The sequence below is a fragment of the Denticeps clupeoides genome, chromosome 10 (assembly GCF_900700375.1).
Source record: "Denticeps clupeoides chromosome 10, fDenClu1.1, whole genome shotgun sequence".
NCBI lineage: Eukaryota > Metazoa > Chordata > Actinopteri > Clupeiformes > Denticipitidae > Denticeps > Denticeps clupeoides.
This window is the reverse complement of record NC_041716.1, coordinates 8,245,241-8,273,022: the sequence shown is the minus strand read 5'-3', so window position 1 is coordinate 8,273,022 and position 27,782 is coordinate 8,245,241. Positions and strand designations below refer to the sequence as shown.

The following is a 27,782-nucleotide window of genomic DNA, read 5'->3' as shown; positions in this document are numbered from 1 at the left end:
GACAGAGCGAGGATTAACAGCCGACAATAGTTGACCGTTGGTTACTGGGAGTCTACGTCTCTGTGCATGAGCCGGCGAGGACACGGTGCTTAAACAGCACGCAGGGTTTCGCTTTGTGGTCGGGAACGTTATCGGTAAAACCTGTCTTGCTTTGGGCTGAAGGTGTATTGCCCGGCCATAAATCTCAAGCAAATGTGTGTACTTAGGCAGCTAACACCCATCGATCTGTGCCATTCCCAAAGTTTGGCTTACGTGTTAACAAGACGTGCTCATTCATTGCGCTGACTGTATACTCACCTATCTGCCAAAAAAAAAAAAAAAAGGTGACACGCATGTGCTAATGCACTTTAGGATCCAACTGCAACCTGATCCGTCTCTGCCTTCATATTTGAGAGCGTGTGTGACTTTTCCAGGCTAAATGAACCCCCCCCCCCCTCACCATTAACGTCCTTAGCTTGGCAAACTGTGTACTGTGCTATGTATTGTACAGTGTAACCTGACCCGGTAATAGTTGGGTGAGTGAAAGAAAGGGGCCTTTGTGTTGAAATGTGGGGCTCAAGCAGACTACCTTGGCTCGCGGCTGGGAATCCCAAAAGCTTGTCAACAGATACAGTATGTGCAATATTACCTTTGATGATACGGATCTTTCGTACTGCCCATCCCATGGAAGAAGGCTGTAATTTAAGCCGCAAGTGGATGAAACCTCCCAAACACTCCATAATGCGTCCGTTTCAGGCAGTTGAAATAGTCTGTAATTTCTATTATTTGGGGTTAGGTCTGATTTGGCAGGATTTTACCGTGAGATAAATAGTAAGGTGCAACCTTACGTGTATTGGACCCCAATTTTATAAGTAAGACACTTAAGTTGTCCCTGTAACTACTGATTGCGGCTCTGGATAAATGTAAAATTTTAATTTTAGCCTTTGAGGAATACTAATTTCATTGCATTTTGCAATTGTCTAAAGAATGGAGCACGGAGTGGCGCAGTGGGTATTGGCACGTCCCCACACTTCCAAGTCTGTGGGTTCGAATTTGTGTGTGCGTGGAGTTTGCATGCCGTGATATATGGATTAAGCAGTCATGGGCAGTGAGTGAGTATTACGCAGTGTCGTATTGCTGTCTATAAGATGCAGCTGGGACTTGTGTGGTAGCCAATTAAACATTTCTCCACCCGTACAATGCCCTGTCCATATATCCACCTGACCTTAACACGCCAAAATATTCCATGTGCTTTACCTGAATTATTTTTTAGCACCACATTAATGTGAACAGAAGCACATAAATCAGCCATTAAATGTCACCTCCTGCATCCAGAAATCTAATTTACGTTTGAACGTAAAAAAAAGTGTGTGGTGACTCAGGCTATTTGAAACATGCAAATGTGTGAAATGCTTTCTCATTTCCATTTAACTTTCTAATTTCCCAACTGTAGCCAAGGTAGGATCATTAGATGATTAGACTCCAACCTGAGGGGCTTTTTAATTGCCCCCTTATCTTAGTCCTCAGTCAGGGTGGGGTGATTAACCTCCACTTCTTTTGTATGCTACCTCCTACATGCTCTCCGGCCTCCAGGTGCAATGTTATCGGGCGTGCCCGGGCCTGCACACAGCCACTGTTACGTCTGGGTCTGGGTGCCGTACCTTGGTAAAGGCAAGCATGTCACAACCTAACCTCATGCCCCATTCAACCCAGAACCATTGTTCGCAAGGGAGCCGAGGCTGACATTTTGACACAGACTCAACGGCTTGTACCTTAATTTACTACTTTTTTTTTTTGTGTGCTGAAGCAAGATGAAACGGCAACTTTGCGCTACATGAGCTGCCTGTGTGTGTTGAAGCTGTGGTTACTGAACAAACGCTCAGGTAATTTTTCAAACCTATTATTAAGTTTTGATTTTTATACGCTCTAGGAAGGTGTGTCATTTCCTTGGTCCAAACGGGAGAAACTCTTTTGTGGTTACACTTGTGATCATTAGGATTCTAATTCTAATTCTTTAGCAGTTTAATTCTTAATCTTAATTATTTAACGCTTCTAGAACGTTTTCTTTATTTTTTTCCTTTTTGTTGCAATAATTAGTTTTTTCTAATGTTGCAATAATTAGTTTTAAACATACTGGATATTTTCAGTTGTTATGAGTATGCCCGGTTTTATAAGGTGAATGGCCATCACAGGCTGATCAAATACAGTCAACTCTAATGCCTGTAAGAAACAATATGGGCCTATGTTAGTGTTGTAATTTGTTCGTTCTCATATAGTGTGTTCCTGCTTAGTAGGGTTTCGGCCCATGTTATAATTAGGTTGCAGGAACACTTTATAGCAACAGCTGTTTTCATGTTTTTTTTGTGGTGAGGGGAAGGGGGAGTCCTTTGATTCTGTTAGAGTTTTTTTTATCACAGCTTTGTCTCCCTTGTTGTGTTTCAGGAGACAGTGGGTGGTTGCACTTGCAGCGATAACAGCGTCTGATTTTTTTCCCTCTATAAATAGAGATTTGTGAGCTCCGAACATCATGCTTCTTTTGAAGCTGGGAGTCATTTCTAACGCTGACTGAAAATTCTGTAAATTACTGTGATTTAAGGGTGTTTCCATATATGTACTTAAAAACACTACATATGCTTCAGTACACTATTTTACACATTTTAAAACTATTTTCTGTATCTTTAAAGAACACTCTTCTTTGAACTACACATGAAGGTCTTTTCTGTGTAAATATGTACGTATGATTTGTACCAGTCCAGCAGTGAAAAACAAACATACTACAGCTCTAAATCTTATCTTTTATGTATCACATGATTTGAGTTGGCCATCTTAATGACTGAGGCATAATGTGGTACAGTGTTCACCTTTCAGACCTGTCCAGGAATAGATAAGGTAATTCTCAGGGAATATTAAGATGCAGTTTGTAGGACCAGCCCTTCTCGGAGTGTCTTTAATTTCTGATTCATATCACTTTCTGAAGAAAGAGCTAAAATGAATAAAAAACTTTCTTATTCCTTTTATGGCCTTGGTCTGAAAATATACTAAATTGACATAAAAACAGGTGATAACCGTTTTCTTCACTACCATTGCCATAGATGCCGTAATATCAAACTAGCTAACCATGCAAATCTGCATTTACTAACATTTGTGAAAGAATGTCTCATTCTGGCACATTAGAAATATGTTCCGTGAAATTACAAATCACACCTTCATTGGGTGGACCAACTTATCTGTAGATGTAGAAAGGAATGCCAAAACCAGCAAGTTTTTGCTGGTATTATTGCCAGGTGTCCCAATGGTTTTCTCCAGTTGTTTGTTGTATCTTATTCATGATATGTATCAGACAAAGTCACAACTCTCACAAATGCTCCTTCGAACATGAGCTGGCCTATCAAACATGTTGTGTCTTTCTGTTCCCAGGTGCTCCCATTCCCCTCTTTCCCCTGTTGTCGACCCTGCCTCTACAAAGCTGAATACTGTACAGACACTTTCATCCGGTGGCACATGTGGATCTGAATGAACATTGTCCGGTGGCCTTCTCTGCTTTTTGACTTCTGTATCCTGGAGTGTAATGATGTCAACCCTTCACATCGACATTTCTGTTCCTACTCTGTTTCACACCTGAGGAGGGTTTTTTTTTTTTCGGATAAGAGAGCATTAAAGCATTTTGTTATAACTCCTCAGGATTATTACTCAGTCAGTCATTTGCTGCCTATCACCATGATCCAAACTGAGACCTGTAGACTGGCAACAGACTCGCCGAACCCCTCGCTCCGCTCTGGCACATCCCGGCATTCTGGAAGTCATCTGACTGACAGCGAGTCCTACCAGAGCACCGTCAGCCTGCACTGCTGCCACTTCCTCTCCCATGGCTGCGTCCAAGTGGGTGAGTTATCCTGCTTTATTAAAGACCTACTATCAGTTCGTTATTGTACCACATGTAGCCACATGGTGAAAGTCCATGTTTATTCAATTTGCTCAGACTTTCTTTCATTGGCTTCACCTTCACACATTTACTATGTAAAAAACAGCACATGTATTTACAATGTAAGTATAAGAATTTGTTTAAAAAGTTGCACATGAACCTCAATGAAATGGATGTCCCAATACAGAAAATGTGTATGTAAACATATTTACACAGTGCACTGTGATCACTACACAATTATTGATACAGACTACATGATGCAATATGCCTGTAATTCCACAGTGGGGTGAAGGAGAAGTGCACATGCTCGACATCGTGGTGAAACAAGGTGATTTTAATAAATGAAATAGAAAAGGAGCAATGACCAAAACAGTCATGAAAAGACAGCATATAGATTAAAACCCTCACATCTCTAACTCAGTACAACCAAGGTGTGCACCGTGTGCTGTGCTGCTGTGTATCACAAGTGACAATCACTTCACTTTATCTTTATTGGTACTCTTATGAAGTGATCTGTGAGTGATAAGGACCCAACAGTGACACCAGGGCATCACAATGCAACTAAAATACAATATGCAAAAATCAAGACTGTATAAGAGAACTATAATAAATGCAACATACAATTTAGTCACCTGGACGGTAAAATATGTGGCTCATTTATCCAGTTCAGTTCATATTTCATAATCCACAAAACAAGTATTTTTCCATTTTTTAGCATCAGTTTTGATGTCAGTAATGCATTGAAAGTCAACAATGGACAGAAAGCAAATACTTATACAAAAAACTATAAACAAGATAATAATGACGTTACAAAAATGATTGATTGACTGATTTTAGTCATTGCATTCGAGTGTACTATGTGAACTAATGCGGTGTGAAATGTTTGGCTCTGACCTCACCTTCTCGCAGGAACTCTGGGAAGGATTATGCGAGTGTATGAGCAGGAATGATATTGGTGAATGGGCCGGCGTTTTTGTGTGTGAGGAGAATTATTTTTCCTCAGTGGGAGTTCTGGTTTGATTATGCCTAAGCATCATCAGTCATCACAAAGCCGTTGATTGTTACGGCACATCAACAACCCCCAGGGCAAAGGTGTTCTGGAGACATGTCAGGTTTCCTTCAGAGACTAGGCCTTTGTTCGGAAGAGGCACATCCTTCCCTAATGCTGAGTCTGAATATTTCCCTTGGCAGCCGTTCGCTTGTGTTTTGTTGTTTAACACTAAACACGGTGTCCCTCCGTCTGTTTGTATATTCGTCATGTATTCCCATTGCTTTTAGAAGAACAAGTTAGTTATTCCAGGTGTTAGCCAGGCATTTCAGATGAGATATTAAAAAAATGTTCTGCTGGGCAAAAGAACAGACAAAGACTAAACACAAAGGTCTGATTTCTCCATAACTCTGGAACCACATAAACATAATTATTTACAAAACTGTCATAAACTTGGCCGTAAATCTTTGATCCTAAGAAACTTTTCAAATTTACTGAAAAACTTTAAAAGTAACAATACAAGAATGTTTTCAAACTCAGATTAATAGACATATGATTACCTGAATATCCCGAATATAACTCTATATAAACAGAGGGGCATGATAACAAATGTCCATTTATAGCGTCTCCTGCCAGCTACGTTAATGAATGCAGAGCTGAGTGTGGCTATTATATAATCGCAGCATTACTGTTGGGTAGAACAACGGCTGCCAATTATCACATACAGCAGAGTTAGCGGAGCCTGGGTGTAAAATGTCTTGAGCAGTCTGCCGCTCTGCTCGCAAGAGAAGGACGTTTGTTTGGGAGACAGTAGGAATTCCTCTGGTGTCTACTGTATACATGTAGTTTTAAAAATCTGATGGATTTTAAAGAGATGTGATCACTGCATAGTATGCAAATCATGCATTTCTTTCCTTTTTTTGCATTTCTTTCTAAACCTTTTTCTGCAAAGCAGAAATGGGCATTAGCTGGTAGAACGGCTGTAATTAGATGTCTGGTCTCCCTCCATCAGTAAGACAACTGTGCTGACAAACACCTCTCAGAAAGGTTCGGCCGAAACTCGAGTTGGAAGTGCAGTTTATTTCCGAGACAAAAGGAAATTGATGTGTCGGTATCAGATGATGATTCTTTCCCGAAGGTCTCTCGTACCTGCAAGCTTTTTTGGAGCCTTAGATAGTAAACAGATATTACCATGAAGTGTCTCACCAGTCTGAAACAAACAGAGAACCTGCTTCATTTGAAATAGGTGTGAGCATGTAATGAGTAGTTTGCAGCGACCTGAAGAAGTATCATTACTTCTCATATCTCTACTGACTGACCCAGCAGTTCGTACTCACAAAGCACATACAACTACTTTGAAATGTTACAAATTATTTTTGATCCCACCAAAGAAATCACATAAAAAATTAAAAAAGGTTAAACTGTGTTTCTATAGAGAAGAATCAGAACAACAGAGGGTAAAATCCTTGCTTAAAAACATGAAATCATATTTAATACATTAAATACGTTAACCAGGCACAGCCTTAAATGCCTGAAAACCACACATTTGTTTCAAGCCATAATCCCTTGTAACTGAGAGTTTGGGTTCATACGTACATATATATCTACCCCTGTGCTGTTAGTTGTGGGTCATTAATGAACAACAGATTCCATTTCTCTTGAAACTACCCTTTTGTCAGATGTTAATGTACATCTCAGTGGTACAGTCTGTATTTTCATCAATTATGTCTTATAGTTATGTCTCAGAAACAAACCCAGAGGCTCAGAAGCGAATGGCCTGCTTATACGTTTGTGTAGCACAACATATGTTCAGGACAGAGCAAATTTGAGAGAAGGCGACAGAGCAGTTAGAGAGGATTATGTTTTGGGGCTTAAGGGCCAAAAGTGGTTTGCTTGAGACGGAGGAAGGGGTGGAGGTCTCTAACAAGCAGCTGTAAAAGAGTGACAAATCGCATGTTTGCCCGAGGCGAGTCTTGACCAGAAAGCCTCAAACAGAAGGAAAATCTGTGTTGTGTCTGCATGGAGTCTGATTCAGCTTTTACACAGCGCGTCGTTGGTACTGGTACCGCACGTAAGAATGACTCAGAAGCTTTTAAAGAGACTCTACAGTCTGAAGCTGGATTGCAGAAAAGTGTATTCCGGAACTATCCACATCCCACCCCGCAATCCGGAGAGCTTGGAGAGCACTTAGATCTCCACGCTAGAATTCCCAAACAAGTCCTGACAAGCAAAAAAGAAGTTTTGCGTGAACTGTGTGAAAAAAAAAACAACAAGAACAACAGTAAGCGCTGTCTGCCGGGAATGGACCCCCACCTATCCCCTCAGCAAAGAGAAGGGGCTGGAGAGGCAATTACAGCCCGGCCGTCTGTTGCCGACTTTGCTCTGGCTCTCTGTGGAGGCTATCAGCCTCAAATGTTCCCGTCATTACCCACCAGCTCTGTAATTGGAGTTGCTGGCATTTTTTTTTTTTAATCGCGTCCTTCATCCCGTAAAAAGAAGTGTTCAGTATCTGTGTTACTTTGAAGGTAATGAGCTGAGAGCCCTTTCGTTCAGCGACACATGACCTGTTGTGAATTGCAGTTTCTGGTTAGACATTAGTGATTTTAAGGGGATTTTCAGTTGTTTGGCTTATTACAGCGTGCAGAAGGGGGCAGGGTTGATTTCTATCTTTATCCCAATTACTCAGTTACTCAGATGGGTTATAGATTATTAGGGGACAAAAAGTATGTTTTACTGTATATCAGTAGAGCAATATAATGACGGGTTGACTGTACAATACAGTGATGCCAAAGATCCTAAGCAGGGCGTGCTGAGTTCCATCTTGGAACCAGATGGTGAGAGGAAAATAAAGTTCTTTGCAATACAAAGTTAAATAAATTTAGATTGATTTCTGGTCAGGTATTTAGGCTGTACAATTTTATTTCAAGTCCTTTTTGATTCATATAGACTGCTAGCCTCCCTAGTGCTTTAATAGGGTTTGTGATTCAACGTGTCGTTCTGTTTTTGACCCTTTGTCATGGCCCGTACTGCACCTGGCACTCTGGGCCAGGATTTCCTGATGTACCTTACTTGTTACCACCTGTAGTTTGTTATAAATGTTCCTGAGTGTTTCTAGTCTGCGTGCCAGCATTGTCTTCGTCACCTGGTATGAGTTCCTGCTCTTTTTCCGTGTCTTTTAATGACCCTTTTCTCCCATCCCACCGGCCGTGACACCTTTTTGGGACAGTATCACACTTCAGTTAGAGTATCTTAAATTGCTGTTGCCATCAATTTGAAATGATGCATACACAGTAAAAAAAATGCCTGGGAAGAAGGTACAGAGAGAGAGCATGAATGATCACTGCATAGGAGCAGCTGTGGCTCAGTGCATTTCCAGTTCACAGCCCCCTTATTCTCTCTCTCTCTCTCTCTTAGTGGGTGTGTTTTTTTTTTCCTAGAGAGTTTGCTGCTGTGGGCCACAGTTCAAATTCGATCAGCTGTACCGGACATTTCAAACACAGCCTGCTCACACAGCAACAGGAAACTCTTTTAATGGGGAATTAGGCTGCTGGTTGTGGAGATTCATTTTCTCGATTCCTTTGGGTTCATGAGAGATTGCTAAGATTTTAGCATGAAAATTGGCGGAATACGTATTTCCATAAATTGTAGAAATGTGATGTAGCTTGAAGCTTATACATTAATGCAATTTTAAATGCGTTTAATAGTTTTTACAACAGCCTTTCTATGTTCTGAGCAGTTTTATGGGATGCACATAATTTTGTGGTCTTTTGGCTTCACCAGTAAACCTAATTTATCTTCCCCATAAGGAAGTAAATAAATAAGCAAGGAAGCAGGAAATTCTGATTGGCAGTGAATCTGTACTGATGCTCAGCCAACAGTGAGAGAGGTACAAGTGAAGGGGAGAATAAAACCGAAAAAGAAAGCCGGGATTGATTTAGGCTTTTATTGATGTCGTGGGATGCTGGAATCAGAAAGATTATGTATAAAAAGAAGAGAAGAGAGTCTCCAGCTCTATCCTCAGTTTGCTCACCATGAATAAAACACAACAGTCACAAGACACATGCATAATCCATGATGCGGGTGAGATAATATGTGTGCTGAAGTGTGTGAAGGGTAAAAGTGTGCATCGACTTATTGAGATAAGAGTAAGCCTGTTATGTAATTATTATTATTATGCATTTTGTTATATCATGCTATTCAAAACATGTAATGTATGTTTGTTATATTATACTTTTGTTCCCTCTCACTCACTATTGAAAGTAAGTGAGTTGCCTTAAATTTGTTTTGGCGTGGATATTTTCCTCATATATAGACAGAACGAAAGAATTGTGACCTCTGGATTTCTTGAAACTGATGAATGCTTTTTCATAAACATAAGCAATTTGCATATGACTGTGGGGGCTAGGCAATAATCACATTGCCATCATTCATATTTTATTCCTGCGTTAACATCTGTTTATTTCTACAACAGATCGTCTTTGTTTGCATTCCCTTCACTGCGAAGAGAATACATTAATAATCCCTGCCTATTTGGATAGAATTAGAGACAACCTTATTATATCGATTTGCTCCCTGGAGTCATTTTCATTTAAGGCTGTGGCATTTGCCCCCATCTCTGTCATCACCAGCATAGTGATAGTGCTGAGTGAGACTGTGTATTTCTGTGTGTAGTTCGTTTGTACACAGCAAGATATATCTGTAGGCCAAATTCAACTCGCTCCATGCTTAACTTCTGAAGGGTGATGGCAGGGATCTGAGAAGAACCGATTGCATTCAAATATTTTATGTTTTGTATGGACTTGTTTAAACTAGATTGTTTTGGATCTACGAGGTCACAGTATTGCTATGGTGCTAGTGCTACTGTATTTTTTACATCTATTATTATTCTTGGATGCAGTCATGAATTTGTATCTTGCCTGGACCATGAATGTTAGATTACATCATGTTTCCAGGCATATTTAATGGAAAAAGAATAAATGCAATACAACAATGATAATAAATACTTTGGGCCAATAAGGCATTTATTACATGATAGCTGGTTAATACAATGTTCCTTAGTCGAAACAAACTGTTTAAAGCATCTTCTACCAACTTGACTGCTCACTAAATGGTGTTGCTTAGCAACAACAGATGACCATAGATTCATGAGCAAAACTGTGCATTAGTGGTTACAATAATCTTATGGTGGTGTAAGATTAGGTGATACTGGCACTGCTGTGCCCATTATATCCATTATCCTTATCATTATCTCATTTTGTTTGAATTGCTATGATGAAAACCTTTGTAAAAACAAACTAAATCCATAAAATCCACTTTTCATTGGTATTTACAGACAACATGTTTGCTCATTTCTCTGTTCTAATTGTATTTTAAATATCTGCAGAGATAAGTATTTACAATTAAACATCACCATCCCCCTAAATTCCCCAAACAAAGGCTGTGTTGTCGGCCAACACGGGTGGGTGTTGCACTGTTTTGATGATGCTCTAACAAGACTGTGACAAAGAATGTTCAGATGGTGGTACCTCTGTTATCGGCCCAAAACAGATGGTCTGGTATGTATGTTACCTGTGAAATGTTTTTTTTTTTTTTAAACAGAATTCCAGTAGTAGCCGTATCTTAAGTGCAGGATTTCCTCCAAAGTCTTTTGCTATCTACCCATCAGACCCATCAGCACTACAGGCACTTCTGGGCAAACCTGCCTGTATTGTTCCACGTCCTCCCCCAGACCTGTTGTGTTGCCAGTGCGTAGGCCTCCTTCTGCTATCTAAAAAGTACAAAGCCAGGTTCCAAAGAAAATGCAATTTGAGCCTTTTAATCTTGATTTGTCTCTAACGATTACATTAGCCATGTGCAGGGCCAAATGTTGACCATAGTTTTGGTAAGATTTTGGTAAAATTCAGCTCTGGTCGGCTGAATTCTTAAATGTGTACATTTACAGAATTTATCAGACGCCATTATCCAGAGTGACTTGCAATCTGTAGTTACAGGGACAGTCCCCCCTGGAGCAACTTAGGGTTAAGTGTCTTGCTCAGGGACACAATGGTAGTAAGTGGGATTTGAACCTGGGTCTTCTGGTTTATAGGCGAGTGTGTTACCCACTAGGCTACTACCACACCTGGGCTAGGGTTAGATGGGAAGGGGGAGGCAGGGAAAGATTGGGTTAAAGTTTTTCACTCCGTTTGCCAATAGGTCAGCAGTAGGCCTGTGAGGCTCATGCAGAAACTGAGATGAAAAAAAGGATTCTCCCGAGAGCTTCGGAGCTCTCGGGAGAATCGGTGTATCTAATGGTCTCGACATGCTTCGGCCCGGAGACTCCTGACACAGCACACCACTCACTTAATGCTGTTCTGTGGGAAATTGTGCGTTTGGCGGAAGAGCTTCTCCTCCCCCATGCCATTTTCTCTCAATACACTCGGTGGAGTTTTAGATTTTTTTTGTTAAAAAAGTGATGTGGAACAACTCTTTGAAGGCATGACTGCAGGGTCCCAGAAGCGGATGCTTGCTGTCACCCACCAAACCTGTCTTTTGTGCTCAGACAGGCGGTAGTTTTGGAAATCACCTTCTGCTGTCTCCCACTACTTTAGAATTTTAGCTACATGAAGCACCTGGATCTGCAGCCCACTTTGTGGAGGAGAACCGTCTGTAAGAACAGATATTAGGGACAACAGCTACATGTCACTTTTTGTCACAGTTTAAAGAAAGATGTCGTACGCAAGCACATTCGCTGTGAAATTGACTTAAAAACTTATCCTCAGCAGTACATTAGTAGTAGTGCAATACAACCAAAACTCAATTTTGTGTGTTTTTTGTTTTTAATTATCTGCTAATAAGAAATAACCATTGGGTCACAGGAGGGGTGGTATGTGAGGTATCCCAAGTCTCCCAGAAGCTCTACTGATAGTGGCTTCCTGATGCCCATAAAAGTATATGAATAAAAGTATCATCATGATGGAATGAGTGAAAGTGACATACTGCAGCACAGCACACACACAAAATGTGTCCTCTGCTTTTAACCCATCATGACATGCGCCCAGGGAGCAGTCTGTGGGGATGGTGCTTTTGCTCAGTGGCACCTTGGTGGACCGGGATTCGAACCAGCAACCTTCTGATTACGTGGCCCCTTCCTCAACCGCTAGGTCACCACTGCTCCTAGTGGTGAATTGAATAAAAGTGCATAATGTGCAAAAGCCCAAACATGATGGAATGAGAGAGAGAGAGAAATCATTTTGTACATAAAGCATTTCACCTCAGGCTACATAAATGTCCTTGTTTAGCTATGTTATTGACAATGTTGCTGGCTGTATTGTTTGCAACAGTGATTTCAGCATTGCTCATGGCTCATGGCTGGTTTAAATGACTATAAATGATTATAGAATGAGTCTTTGCAGGTTGGGATGTCTGGCTGTGTTGATCAGTACTGACTTGGGATGGGTGTCATTACGTGTCTCACGTGAACTGGAACTGAAGGCAAATGGTGGACAGAAAACAGAAAAATTGAAACAAATGGAAATGTCTGGAAGCATTGACTTAGTACTTTTCATTTCAGTCCTTAGTGTGTGTGTGTGTGTGTGTGTGTGAGTGTGTGTATGCTAGTTTTACAACATCCACAGCTGAAAGTAACTGTCATTCAATAAGGAACATTTTACACCGGAAATTGCTACAATGACAATAAAGAGGAAGAAAGAACAAATTTTTAATTTATTAACAATGTGCATAACAATGTGTTTAATCACAGACAATCGTGCGGTTAATCGTGATTTAAATTTTAGTCTTTATCACTTATAGAAATTAATAACAGAAATGAATATGTTCTCATTTGTATTTTTTAAATCATATTCTCTCTTGCATGGTAGAAAAAAAATGGAATTTGCCATTCGAAGCTGAGGCATATGCTGGAAACCTGCAGAGGTTGTGGGGACTCTCCACAAACGGACAGTACAATAGTTTATTCCTCTATGCCACTAATTGTTGTGTGTGAGGGATCCCCCGGAGGATTGTTTTAGCCAGTTCGTTCGAGCTCCTTACATGTCCGCACCAGTGTAGTTTCAGTTCTTCATAATACATGAATGCTGACTGAAGATTCTAGGGATTTATTTATTTGTGACGCTGTCTGTGGACAAGATATCTTGCTCTTTCTCTGCAGTTTCCATGTCCATGTTATGACCATGGAAATGTGAATCTTGTGTAATGTCTTTCTTTAAATCTGGCCATTGGTCCTGTAGAGGGCAGCAGTGCTTTCTGCAGAAGAGAAAAAGCAACTGAAGCATATCTCTTCATCAGGGTGTGAATAAAAAATAAAAAAATGCACATACGTATGTAAGATTGTTGCTTTTGACGAGTTATCACAAATCCCTTCACCCTAAACATGTTTACTGCCTAGTGCCTGATGTTGCTTGAAGGGCAATTAGACAGACCCCTCTCAGCAGTTGAAAGGGAGGGAGAGAGAGAGAGAGAGAGAGAGAGAGAGAGAGGGGAAAAAAGAGAGCCTATCAGATGTGGATGTGGAGTCTGTGTGGATGATAAGGAGTAACATAAATCAATGTTATCAAAGAGATTTTTGTCAGACTAATCCAACCAAAGATCACAATAGGCACGAAGAGCCAACGTGCAACAAAGGCTCCCCCCACCCCCCCTCCATTCACCGTTCCTCAGTTGGCAATGAATCGCTGCTTCATTAGGGAATGATCTCACCTGAATAGACGCGCCTGCTCTCCCCGATCCTCTAAAGCCACCGCGTCAGATGCGAGTGAATGAGGATTCATTACGAATGAGCCTGCAGCGCTGGCTTAACACACCACTCCTCCTTTTGGTTTCAGGGAGAGGGAAAGAGGAGAGTATACCTATTGCTCCTTCATAAAACACCATTGCATGATCTGTTCATATATAACGGGTCCCATTCGCTGGGTGGCCGACAACATGACACATTTTCTACTATAATAAGCAAGTGTATGTTGCCACTGAGAGGAAGAGTGGTGAAGATGGATGGAAGGCCAACGCACAAAGATGTCCCTCCTGCAGGATACTCTTGAAGAAGAAATATGAGCTAAATAAGCTGTGTCCAAGCTCTGGATCAGGGGATTTCACAAGATCACAGACTCACACATCTCTGTAGTGCCTGCTATGTAGGTCACGTTCAGCATTGTTCCAGAAACCTCAGGCACAACAGACAGTCCTTGGTCCAAACAGAACACTGCATTTGTCAATTTAACTTAAACACACCCAACCCCAGACAATTAACACATTAAATAAAAATAAATGAGTGTAGAATCTCATTTGGGCCCAATTTTGACCAGACATGCCATTAGATCATTTATATACAGTACCAGTAAAAAGATTGGATGCACCTACTCTGTGGCAGAGACTAAGATGGAGGCCATTCTGAAGAGTCCAATCTAAAAAAAGCATGTTTAGTATTTTTATAGCAGGAGAAAGCAAAGAATGTTCTCTAAGTTCTCACCTCTTTTTACCTTCATGACTGCTTTGTTCACCTGAGTGAATGATAAGAATGTGTTCAGCATAAGCCTTCAGGACTGTTGGAAAACCCTCCCTGTTATTAAACTTAAGGTGGTTGACAGAAGTCAAGCGTGTGAAATGCTGCCGTACAGCAAAAGCTCCCTGCGATGGAGAGACTTGTTTGCTATTTTTTGGGTTTATTACATAACCTTATGTGTTATTACATAGTTTTGTGGCTTGTTCTGTATTGTAAAAAATGCGAGTTCCACAAATGCGCCAGTATGTACGTTCAAACTTTTGACTGGTAGTGCATTTGGCCGTTGGCCTGTCGCCATTTCCCATGGTCAGTGTACAATGACCATGGGAACTGTAGCCTGCTGGACCACTAGGTGCCCACATTGCTGCTTGCAGCTCCGTCTATGAAAGGACCGAATAATCATTTGCATATCTTTGAACAGTTCAAAGGCTATGTAAGAAACACTTAATATTTATTAGGCCGCTGCTAATGCACTTGCCGGGGCAGCTTGCCGTATGTGTTAATTGCCTTGACTGATAATGAGTGTGCGATAATACGATCTCGTTTTACCAGGGGCGGAAACATGCACGCTCCAACTGTCTTGAATGCCAGCAACTCACACATCAGGTAGCACATTATTATGGACTGAAATTAGCTGGAAGCAGCATTTCTCCAATGACGCGTATGCACTTTGTGTCTGTACAATGGAGCCCGTCTGCTTTTTGTGGCTGTCGAGGTCACCTTTTGTAAACAACAACAAAAAAACATATAACGATTCACAATAAGACATTTTTCAGGGTTCTAATTCAATTTCTATGTAGACGCGACAAGTTGCAACAGAGAGAATGTCTGAAAAATAAAAAAAGGGACAGTGGACCCGGTCACGATAATTTTTGTGGGTGGGGCATCAACCCGCCCATCCATGTTCTGTCACTAACTAGCTAAAACTGGACCCGCCCAATTATATATACACTTAAAACTAAAGGTGTACACATCCTGCAAAGTTCTGGCAATGGCAATCACATCGACAGGGACGATGCAGAAGTGGTGGATTTGCCATACCGCTGCGTCCAGTGAGTATTGTCTTGCATATTGCAGTGGGTACATGTGCTGAATGTTGGGAGCGCCATGCTTGGCAAGGTACCGGTGCTCACAGCAGCAACCCTTTTGTCACAGTCTGTTGCATCGTGGTGGGCATATGCATTCTTCTCATGCAAAAAAAATCATTATTCTCCTCACTTGAGGCAGAAATGAGTTCTAAATCTGTTGCACAGGATGGAAGTCTTTTTTTTTTTTTTTGTGTAGTCTATGACAATGGAATGAAAAAGCGGAGCTGTCATGCTGTTGCATTTTCCATTTCCCTAATGAGTTTGAGAAGTTTTGATGAGTTCTAAAGCATGGATGCTAATGCAATCATTAGTATTTTGGAGCAGATGGGATCTTTGCATTTTTTTTTATCATGGTTTGCTCTGTATAATCTAAAAGGTCACAGTCCTTGTTTGCTGGAAAATGAAAAGCCAATATAACCCCTGCTGGAACATAGTTTCACCCAGCTTTTTTTTTGCAACTGTATAATGTAGAATAAGCCTTTCTAATGAATATGCAGAGATCAAGGCTCTGTTTCATGAATGCATGAGGAAACACATGCTACTAAAGCTGGGAATCCAGATGATATTCATAGACTGTGCCTATATTTTTCATTTTCTCCAAAATTTCCGTGTTCATATACAGTTTAAATTCTATAAAAATGTTCTCAGATATCGAAGGAAAATGCCCATAGAAATTGAGCTGAGTCTCTTCAAATCTGGAAGGATCCAGAAATGAGCGTTACTAGCCCCATCATTGCAGCAACCTCATAATCATCTTCTCTCTCTCTGTGTTTATGGATATTTGGGTTTATGGATATTTGTATTATTAGCACTACCTCTAACACCAATTATTGTCATTTTTTGACTGGTGGGAGGTACATTAGTTGAGGTCTTAAAATTCAAATTCTCTCTCTCTCCGTCTTGCCCCGCCCTCTCTAATTCATTAGTGCTCAGCACTGTTTACGCATGTTCCCTCGTACACACGCGCACAGTGCTGTGGTGCCGGAGGTGCTCAGGGGAGCAGATCTCGTTCAGACGGAGCGCAGAATGAGGCTACGTGCATCACACAGGAGCACACGGCGCTGCACACACTTCTCTCTCTCTCTCTCTCTCTCTCGCTCTCTCTCTCCCCCTCTCTTTCTCTAAACTCAGAAACTCACATGCGAGCGCACTTCCAGCACTCAAGTTGCAAGCATGGAGCGGGCAGACCTTCCTCAGAGACACAGTATGTTTCAGCAGCATGCTTTTCTCTTCATGCTATGTGTATTCATGATGTGCTGTAGTATAGTCTTCAATCGATATGCATCTTCTTTGAAATTATTGAAAGATGGTTATGACACATTTGTCTTGTCTGCTCTGAGCTGGTTGTACATGTAGTGAAGTTGTGGTGACTGTAGAATTGATTAAATGCCAATTGGCGCTCTGAGCTGTTGGTGTTCCAGCACCATGACGTGTACTATCGGCCAGCAGTCCCACTGTGACATCTGTCCCCTAATGAGTGTTTGAGTTGTGTGATTGCAGTGTGAAATCAGCGGCGCTGGTGTTCTGGCTCTTAATCTGCTGCTCTTATCAGGGGCTTTAGTAAATCTCGGTGCTCCGGGTAATTTGTTGCGGAGCAGCGACCCTCATCCTAGCCGAGGTCTCATCGCAACTCCAGCACAGATAACAGCGGCAGTGTGTCAGGGGGATGAGGTGGCAAACTTCAGGTAGAGGGAAACTCGTCTGATGCCCGGCATCTAATGGGACAAATCTGAGTGACAGAATAGGAGAGAGTATGGCAGAGGGGGAATATATGAAGATGGAAATCCTCTGCTGCTGTGATTACATTAGCTTGCTCATACGATGGTATGCTCTCAGGAGGATGGCATTGTCATATAAGCGGAGGGAACAGATGGAGCAGAGTCTGTAATGAGACAGAACCTCTCCAACATGCTTTTATAAAGATTACATTTTTTAATAAAATGTGATTTTTAAAAGGCACATGTTGGACCTTTCACTCAAAACACTTCCTCTAGGTGGTCTGGGGTACATTTGACATATATGATATTAGCTATTTTAAATCCTTTTTTTAAATGACGAAAGAAAAAGGTAATCTGAATTGGTTAGGATGAGAAACTTGATTGACAGGGGTAATGAGACTTCGGAGATGCTTAAGATTTACAAAAATGTATCCTCCCCTGAGAGCTACTGTGATGTTGCAAAGGTGTTCAAACAGCTTGTTCTTGATATTTTTTATGTGATCTCCTGCTGGCTATCATTGCTGAACCATTATATAGTCCCACTGCTTTCTCACGGGAGGCTGTGGGCTGATGCCCGGTGCCTGATGCTTCTTGGTCTGAGTGCATCATATCTGCGGTGTGATTATAGTGCATTACATGTTGTATCTCTGCGAAACAATCGTTTTGGCTTTTCCCTGCTGTCTAATAGCGGAGATGGATTTTCTAATCCTATTGTGGAAGGAGGGTGAGGGAGAAGGAAAAGTGAATGGGAGCTGATGGACTTTTTAGGTGGATGCACTTCTTCTGATACAAGTTCATGTTTATATTTTGTTCACTGGACTTGTTTTAGTTCGTATTTATATTCAATTTTTTTATGTTGCTAGGTTTAGTCACAAATGCATTGATTTTGTTGTCAGGAGAGCTTAAATTGTTGTTATTTAAAGCCTTTTCAGTTCATAAAATAGATAACGTATCCATGCAGTTGGTTTGGGAAAATGTTATATTTGTATAATTATGCAGATGTCCAATCAGATTTACATGCTCAAGGTCAAAATGAAATGCAGCCCTGTATTCACAGCTTTGAAATGCACTTTTTTAGAGTTGGCCAGTTTGTATTTAGTTTGAACATATTTTATCTACTTTTAAAGCCTATGGCGGCACAGACAGCAAGCAGCCAAACATTTTTTCGGACCAGCACAAAAGCTGCACCTGAGTGATGCAAGCCCGAGAAGCTGTGCTCAGTTCTGGAGGTATTTAATTTAACCCTGTTCAATACATGAATCAGCACCACAGACAGCAACCACTCTGGATTTTTCAACATTAAGTTGTATGGACAGGTCCTCCAGATATGTAGCTTAGTTCTTCCAAACTGAATGTACAATTTTTTTAGAAGCAAATGCCACTTTTTTATTCTGGTTTGCCCCACAAGGCTGCCTGTTTCCATCTTTGAAATATCTCTGTCTGTTGGCTAGATAAAAGAACCTTCTTCACAGGTGTGCCTCTACTCTCACCCACAGTGGTCCTGTCTGGAGACAGTTGGCCGGGTCCTGTTGCATACAGGTACACTCTGCAAACCCATCCAGACCTCCAACTTACAGCAGTTGACTTGTGGTTGGATGGATGGGTGTTCATTTAACTAGCAGCATTTTCCGGATGTTTTTTTTTTTATTTTTATGGCCAGTCTCCATTTTGCAGCAGGCTGGTGCTAGACAGGTGGTAGAACCATCATGGCTTACTGGAATGTCAGAATTAATTGGTTGCTCCTTTTTTAAAGAGATGCTGACAGAGGTGTATTGGTGCAAGTTAAATGTGCGCATCAGCTCTGTATGTGAGGTAGAAGTCACCTGTCATCATTTAATTATTGTTTTGCATGGTGTGTATTCTTTTGCATATTTGTACTGTACGTGGTTTTTAGAAAATCACATTAAAAAGCCCAGCAACATAAAAGAAAAATATTTTTTTCTGCACTTCGAGGCTTGTGTTTACTACATTAATTGGCTTCCCTTCTGCAAGCAAAGCATCTTGGATGTGCTACCATCCAGTGATCAGTGTGGTGTTGTCTGTATCATATCTTCTCCAAATAGAGCTAATTGACTGGCCTTGACTTTGGATACCTTAAAGTAAGATCACATTGAATATTGAGCAGGGACCAATTAAATTTGGAAGCCTTTTTCATCTTTGTAACCATACTTCAGTGATTTTGTCAACAGCAGAAATTCCTGTCCCAGACTTAATGAATGCTTTTGGGCTGCTGGTCAGGACATTTTTGCATTAAGCTGTGTGTCAGTGTACAGTGAAACCGGATATGTCTTTGGTTAGTCTTTGTTTCAGTTCTGTTTTTTTTATGTACCACATATCTAGAATACTTGACATTGTTCTTTAAGAGCTACATAGAAAATGTCCATAAATTATATGTGTACATTATAAACTATGGTCCTTTTTGCATGTTTTTTTTCTCTTGCAATTATGTTTGTGACAAAAATGCTGGTGTGTTGGAGTTGGCTGACCAGCAAGTATGCAGACATTAATTAACTGTAGTCTGCTTTTAACTCCCATTAGTTGCATTTATGTGGAATAAGTGATGGAAAAAAGCAGCTATTAATCAAGCTTTCATCTTTTTTTCATTATTATATGTTAAATTGAAGGAGATTTTTAAGAATAAAGGTACACTGCTGCCTCATGCCTCACGATGGAACTAATAATTCATGGAGAAGGAACACGGTGACCTTGCAATTGAGGACTCTGAGGTCACCCCATCTGGTTTGCTTGGGCCAGCCAGGCTCTTGGGAGGCGAGAAAAGCAGTCGCGTCCTTCTGTTGTCTGTTTCTGGTCTTAGACACCGAGGTCACAGGCTGTTTCATTGCCCAGGGGTCACCAGCTGCTTTGACCGATTAAACGTGTCCTTGTACCGGTTTGAAATATCAATGCTTTATGTCAGCAAGCAGAATCTTCCATGGGGACTCGTAAAGCCTTACTCCAGTTTCAGTGCAAACTATATAAGTGTATGATGTGTTCTGCGCTGTTTTATTTTGCCGTTTGCCAGCATTTTTAGTGTTGGCTGCGGACATGAAATGTCAAAATGTAGCTTTTTTTCAGCTGGATATTTAGTTGACAAAGCCTCATTCCACACAAAACAATTTGGCAGATGGCTGTGGTCCCACAGCAAGCATCAGATTTGTAACACTTCAGCAGGAGCCATTTCCCAAATTTCACAGCCCCATGTCTCCAGTTGGGGGTAGGTCTGACACTTCAGAGCATATTACTGAGGTCCCATCTCATTCAAAACTGCTGCAAAACTTGCCCACCTGCCCAGAGTGACCCTCACTTTAAATACAGCGTAAGATGTACACAGCTCTAAAGAAACATTTTCATCTTTTTCTCTATGATTTACCCTGATTCAGTGGACGGATATTCTGCTCGTGGCTCCGGAGACAGAGAAGTGAGTGTTGGCGGGTGGCGGATTTTCCACAGGGCTCAGGATATAATCACCCATGTCGAAACCACTCGCAGAGGAACAGAGCTCTTCTGGCCTCATCCAGCGGTTTAATCCAGCGTAGGAGCCTGGTGATCGGAATCAATGATCCGCTCCGAAGCTACGGCTGTGTGTTTCATGCAGCTTCTTCCGTCTGTGCCGCTTTGTACCTTCCTCAGCCTCAGACATTGCTCTCTGTCCCCTCTTGAGTCCTGTTTTTATTTTGCCATTCGTTCCCTGTCTGTAGCCTTAACTGAGCAGACATCATTGACCTCTTAATGGTGCAGTGTGATTCAGAGACGCATCGATACATGACACTTTTAATTTAATCTTGATGTGTTTGGACAATTTTACACTTTGGCAGTGCACTGCTTGTTTTGCTTTGCTCCCTGTCCACCCATTGGGCAAGTTGTGGTTTATCAGTCACGCTTCCCGGCCTGTTTATGACCACATTCTTTCATTGCCTGTACTTAGCTCCTGTGGTGTGTGCTGTGAAGCTGTGGACAGGATGGCTATTGGGCTAGACAGCAGGTTCCTTTTGAGCTGTGGAGGGACCAGACTAATAAAGGCCTCCTGCTGCTTGGGTTTCAGAGCCACTGCGGCTTCCCAACACACAGAGCCTGCTCTTTTCGGCTTTTTGCTCTGAGGGGACTGGTGGTAATAACTCTCAAGTGTGTTTTTGCTTTTTCCCTCGTTTCCAGCTCACTTCAGATTATGATTATATTAGTAGGATTATTCCATATTATACTGTAATATGGAATCTACCATATTAAACATGAGACATTAACACACACACACGTTTTTGTCAGGGCCTGACATAGCACATGAGGACGGGACACTGGGCAACGAGGGAAGGCTTAGTTGGGGTAAACACAAAGATGGCAGACTTAATCAGAGTCTGGAAGAAATGGTCACGGTGTGTGGGGTGTGGCAGAGGCTGAGGTGTTCAGAACGTCGGGGCGGGAAGAATGGTCGGTAGCATTGATTCGTTGATCAAAATAAGGCCTTCAAGGATCGTGTTTGAGAAACAGGCCAAGGTCATTATGAGGCCAAATCAGAACTTGGTCTAAAAGGTTAGCATCGATGCGGAAACCCAAAACAGACCAGGCTAACACCCAAAATGGTTGATATACTGGGCGTTGACCCCAGGTTCGACTGTCTGATCTCTATCTCTCTCGCTTGCCTACCATATTTTCCTTCTCTTCTCACCATTTCCTCCATGTCTCCTTTTTCTTATTCTCAAACCTGGTCCATCTGCTCTCTAAAGTCCTCTCTCCATATTCCTGACCTTCTCTCTCTGTCTGTGTCCAAACAAGTTTCCCTTCTGGTGTGCCTTTATTCCTGCCTTAACCTGTCTTTTCTGATGAAAGGTCAAGCTGTATTTGTGCTGAAAGGTCACCGCGGGCTTTGATAGTGCTGCATGAGTGTTGAATGAGGCTAAAGCCCCGCAAAAACACTGAACCCTCTGTGCCAAACTGAGTTAAGCTTAGTGCAAAGATCCAGCCTCTTTAAACTCTGTCCGAACTCTGTTCAGACAAACAGACTCACGGGAAACAGTGACCAGTCTGCCATTTAAGAACATTGCTGCGACCGTGGGCACAGGCTGCAAGTGCCCTTACCATAGTAGGCACGGACAGAGGATGAAAAGAAGGCATGCTAATGAATTCTGATGCTTTGTAATGATATTCCTCAGAGTCAGAATTATTGCAGTCTGTTTGGCCTTTTGAAAAAACAGGCCTTTAAAGCTGACCTTAATGATGCTCAAGCATGGAAAGAGTTTTTGCATCACAAAGTCTGAAGCAGCTCAGTTTTTGACATTTAATAGTACGGGTAGAGTAGTCTAAAGGCTCTAAAGGCCAGCTTTAACAGTCATATAAAGTCTGTTTGATTTTATTTGAGATTAGATATAATTCTGTCACTTAGGCCACATAGTATGTCTTGCCATGCACAAAATGTATCACCCTATACTTACTGCCATAATAACATGTAGTTACAGAATAACAATGTGGAGGGGTTTTAAGGGATAACCCTAAGTTGCTCCAGGGTGACTGTCCCTGTTACTACTGATTGTAAGTCGCTCTGGATAAGGGTCTGGTAAATGCTCTAAAAATGTAAAAAAAAAAAAAAGAAAGTAAAATGCTGTCTTCCTGCTTAATGTTTTACTCATTGTGTGTATTCAAGTTGTGCACTATAATATACACTCTAATGTTCGTATTTCTCCATCAGACTGAAAGGATTACATTTTATCTTCCGATTTGTCTCCTTTTTTCTGTAGTGAATGGATGTTGGATTAAGTGCTTATGGGGTATGCTAACCAGGATGTCAATATTTTATCACACCTTATTGATTTCTGTGTCCCTTAGCAGAGCTCCCTGGTTAAATTTGACAGCATCAACTATGAGTGAAAGCTCTTACACAGAAGAACAGGAGTTTATTAGACTCAAATGGTGATGATAAATGATAAATGATATCTAAATCAGGAAGTCATCTTACACATGGTAAAAAAGAGTCTATACATAAAATGTCCTCTGAGATCTGGTAAAACAGATGAGGTCTGAGCAAACATGCACCTCTGTGTGCACTTTTATATTTGAGTTTGACATTTGTGGATGCTGTTAAGTAAGATGGCAAAGCCCCAGACTGAGTTATTAAATGCCTAGAGGGGAAGAAAGAGAAGAAATAGAAGGCAGTAAACAACAAAGGAAGTAAGAAAAAAAGAACGCTAGAACAAGACAAAAAATACATGGAGAATTCTATATTCTGTACATGATGATAGTAATACTGTTATCACCTACCTCAAGACATTTTATAATGTTCCTTAAAACCAACACTATACTGATGATACATCATCATAAGCACTGCCGTCTTTAAGTGGAGAAACTGAGAATTGGTATGTTGTAGGTACACACACTACAAAGCGTGATGAGCATATATATAGCCTCCATGATTTGGTTTTTACTTTTAGAACCTCCTATGCAGGCTGAAGTCATATTTTTTGGGGACATGCTTTTAAAGTGTATTGCAGTTACAAACAAATATAGTAGTAAAGTATTTTTCCCTAATTAGGGGAATTCTGTTATTTTTGCTCCCAATTCTAGAGTCGCACTGCCTCTTACTATGGGCTGCCATAAGTGTCTCCTTTCTCCTCTTATATCTCAACTCATGTGTCTGTACTGCATCGCTGACCCCCCCCCCCTTCTGTGCTAATGTGTTTTTTTGTGCATTCTTCATTCCCACTGCACCTCTCTTTGCCTTAGCCAATTCCTTTCCTCACATCTGTGCTAATATTTGACTCCTTCAACATAATTGCACATCAGTGTGTGTGCCTGTATGTGCATTTGTGCATCCGGGACATCATTTTCATAGTTCATAGAGCTATCCTCTCTGCTTTTGGGAACTCTGTTTGCAGATTTTCATGGTGTTTGTTTGCATTTGTGAATGTGTGTGCATGTCTTTGATTATACCTCTGCTCCTCTGTTTGTTCCTGTGAGTAGTCGAGGGCTATGGAAGCCTTTCTGTGTAAGCACACTGAGGGAGGGTCAAAAAGGCAGTTGCGCTTTCTGTTTAACTGTGAAATCCTTTCACCTTTTGTTTCCATCTATGAGTTCAAAGGTGGGGGTGTGTTTTGCATGAATGCTGGAGATTCAATTCATGTGTCTAGAATTATTAACTCACTTGAATGAAACCAAGCTTGAGGTGGGTTGGTATTTGTAGACGATATGTTATGAATATTACATTCTGATGATTTTTTGGGTAAAAATGAGAAGGATGGGATGGGAATTGAAGGAGGTGAGGGCTCAGAACAAAAGAGAAAAGGAGAGAATGGTGTAATGAGACAGCAGAAAACCCAACCAAAAGTTAAAATAAGACAGAACACAGCACACGCTTAAGTTCTGTATATCATTCTTCCCAGGTAACTGCTTGCTTCCTGCCACTCCCTGCCGGCTTTGTCCAGGCGTGAGTGACTGTCGCAGCGAGTGCTGCGCGCTGTGTGGTCGAGGTTGAAGTGCATGAATAATAGAATCCGTGGAGATATGCAGGCGCCTGCCGACAGGCGAGCGTTTGTCTGTCACAGTCGCTTATGCAGAACTGTTGAGAAGATTCCTATCGCTAACCTACAGGCAACCCTCGGAGCAGGACAGCCTGAGCGAGGGAGTGACAGAGAGATGATGGATCATCCTCTGCACAAACACCGAATTAATTCTGTTTTTGGGGACCGATGGGAGCTCATTATGCATTCAGATTTTGCCACAGGTTGAGAATCGTTAATGGTGCAATGCACAATGGGACTAATTTGGAGGCCATAACCTTGTGATACAAAGCTCAAAGCTCATTTCAATGGGCGTGTCCATTTAGTTGTTGTTTGGTGCATTCTGTGTAGCAGCAAGGGGGTGTTGCATTATAAATGTGATTATTATTGTCAGTGTGATACACAACTAAATATTTCCTCTGCATTTAACCCATCACCCTTATTGAGCAGTGGGCAGCCATGAATGGTGTGGAGACAGTAAATTCCTCAGGGGTATGATAAACTGAGGGGCAGTGGTGGCCTAGCGGTCACTCAGGGTGATGTGTTAAATGCAGAGGACAAATTTCACTGTGTGCACCGTGTGCTGCGCTGCTGTGCATCACATGTGACAATCACTTCACTTCAGGGTTCTTCAGAGGTTCCTTAATGGTTTGGGATTTGAACCCACAACCTTTCAGTTACGAGTCTGCTTCCTCACTCGCCAGGCCACCACTGCTCCTTTCCTCATATATAAAATTGTCCTTTTCCTTTCCTAAAACATCGTTGTAATTCATATGTCAGCAAAGTTGGGAACGACGCAGCTGCAAGTGAACAAACTACATTTTATGATAAACTGAAATAACATGATGCCTCAAAAACAGAATGCCAGACAGTATGCGAGTACACAAAAATAAATGTGTATATCATACCAACAGAGTAAGGAAGGTGAAGCTCAGGCACATTGAGGTACGGTTAAAAACAAAATGTGACACAGGTGACAATCATAGAACACAATCTGACATTTTACTGAGAAACTGTAGATTTAAAAACAATTCTGTCCATGATCCAGTTGTTCTGAAGTAACCTAATTCAGCCTGCAGCTTGTCACATGATATTTAAAGAGAATGCCATGATCCTGAAAAATTCAACACTTGCATTACTGAATCTGAATGCACGTAGTTCAAATTAATGTTGGAGAGTGGAAGTGTCTGTAAATTAATATTTACATTATGTGAAAACCCAAAGACAGCTTGGTTGTGTGTGTACGTGTGTTCGTGTGCACCCACAAAGCAAAATAAAATTGTTGTGTCCTCTTCTGTTAAGAAAGTCCTTCACTGATCCCAAAATAAACCCTGTACTTTGACTGCGGCTACAGCCAGACATTGGTACACTCAGCCCTTCTTCAGGATGATGGGATGCATGACTTACCGCCTTCTTGGTCTCTGATAACACGGACAAATGGCTGACAGATAGCAGATGCTGCCTTTTTTTTACCACAATAAACAGAACTCAACCCCTCTGGGATGTTTATTCTCTACACCCTCTGCACAACTGCACACACACACACACACACACACACACACACACACACACACACACACACACACAGGCAGTCACCTCTAGTTATTGCTCTGGGACGTATTCTTTCTGAATAAGACAGACTCATGTAGAGTTTAAGCAGAGTGTAATCTGATAACAGCAGTGCAGCAAGTGACTTTTTCCAATTCCCATCATTCTCAATCATCTTAAGCTAGATATGTGGATGTAAGTTAATTCAGAAATGGCCTTCAATCATAAGACGCCACAAACGACCATTAAGATGCCATTAAGATGCCAGGGCAGTGGTGGCCTAGCGGTTAAGGAAGCGGCCCAGTAATCAGAAGGTTGCCGGTTCGAATCCCGATCCGCCAAGGTGCCACTGAGGTGCCACTGAGCAAAGCACCGTCCCCACACACTGCTCCCCGGGCGCCGGTCATGGCTGCCCACTGCTCACTCAGGTGATGGGTTAAATGCAGAGGACAAATTTCACTGTGTGCACTGTGTGCTGTGCTGCTGTGTATCACATGTGACAATCACTTCACTTTATTATTATTATTTATTATTATTATGTCTTCCCTTTGTGGGTCTCTGTTCCTCATTACATTACTGATTTGGAGGTCTAAAAACTGTCCTGTGTTTCACTCTGGCCAGGACTCCTGCCTCATTGTCTAGCTTTGAAAATCATCTAATTAAATTATGTTAAACTTTCTTGAAGTTTGACCTAAATTTAATATCAGATTTAAACACATTGGCGAAGAACAAGTGATTGAATTTGGAGGTTTTGATCCATGTGTAATGGTGTATTGCTGAATTTGTGCTTATTGTACTATAATACTGTTAATAAGTGGATAAATCAGATGTACCTAATTGTTTACAGCACTTAAATGAACCAATTTGTAGCATTTAATTAAACATGCAGTCGGTGATTAAACTTCAACCCTGCTGATTTGCTTCAACAATATGTTGAAATAACAATTAGAAATTGTATTTCAGTCATTAACATCTTCCGACAGTTTTTACCAGTAAATTGAAAATGCTGGATCACTTTGTAAACTCAGACCAAGCCAATCAGGATTGTTTTTTGATGTCTCTGCCTTATTCAAACAGATGTAGGAAGACGGTGGTCATCTTCCCCTGACAAGGACTTTCTTGTCATGACACCTTAAGCCATTTGCTGGCTTTTGACACCTCTTGCTTGTGGGAGGCCACAACTTGATAAAGATTCAAGCGGGGAGCAAAAGCACAAAATGCCATGGACCTGGAATTTACCATCTTACAACTTCCTTAATGAGCATTTTGAGACCCCACTGCTGCTCATTTTTTTAAACTTTCTGTTTCCTCTGTTCTTGTTCATTCCTCTGAAGGCCGTGATAGTGCTGTGCCTGAGTGTGTTTGTGTGGGTGAGGGTACTGACACTGATCCTTCCTGAGCTCCCCCAAGCTGCTGGGCTGAGGGGATTTGTGTGTTAGATCCAGGTTGATTCCTGTGTGACAGATAAGAAGTGTGTGTATGTCTGTAGTTTTGCATTTATATGCAACATGTGTCTGTGGGAATTGGACACTGTCTCGGTGTATTTATCAATAGTGTGAACTGAG

The 27,782-nt window shown here is 41.4% G+C and overlaps 1 protein-coding gene across 6 annotated transcripts in view; it reads left to right on the top strand.

Moving 5' to 3' along the window:
- Window positions 1-27,782, top strand: part of plch2a (phospholipase C, eta 2a) — a 98,966-nt gene that overhangs the window by 753 nt on the left and 70,431 nt on the right. For 3 of the 6 annotated variants that reach the window (XM_028992515.1, XM_028992516.1, XM_028992523.1), the window contains one exon: window positions 3,397-3,862. In XM_028992515.1, the coding sequence (XP_028848348.1) occupies window positions 3,493-3,862 (370 nt within the window). In that variant the 5' untranslated portion in view covers window positions 3,397-3,492. Of the gene's footprint in view, window positions 1-432; window positions 1,863-3,396; window positions 3,863-15,389; window positions 15,435-16,601; window positions 16,675-27,782 lie in introns of those variants that run through there. The other 3 variants (XM_028992519.1, XM_028992517.1, XM_028992521.1) reach the window with 3 other exon arrangements.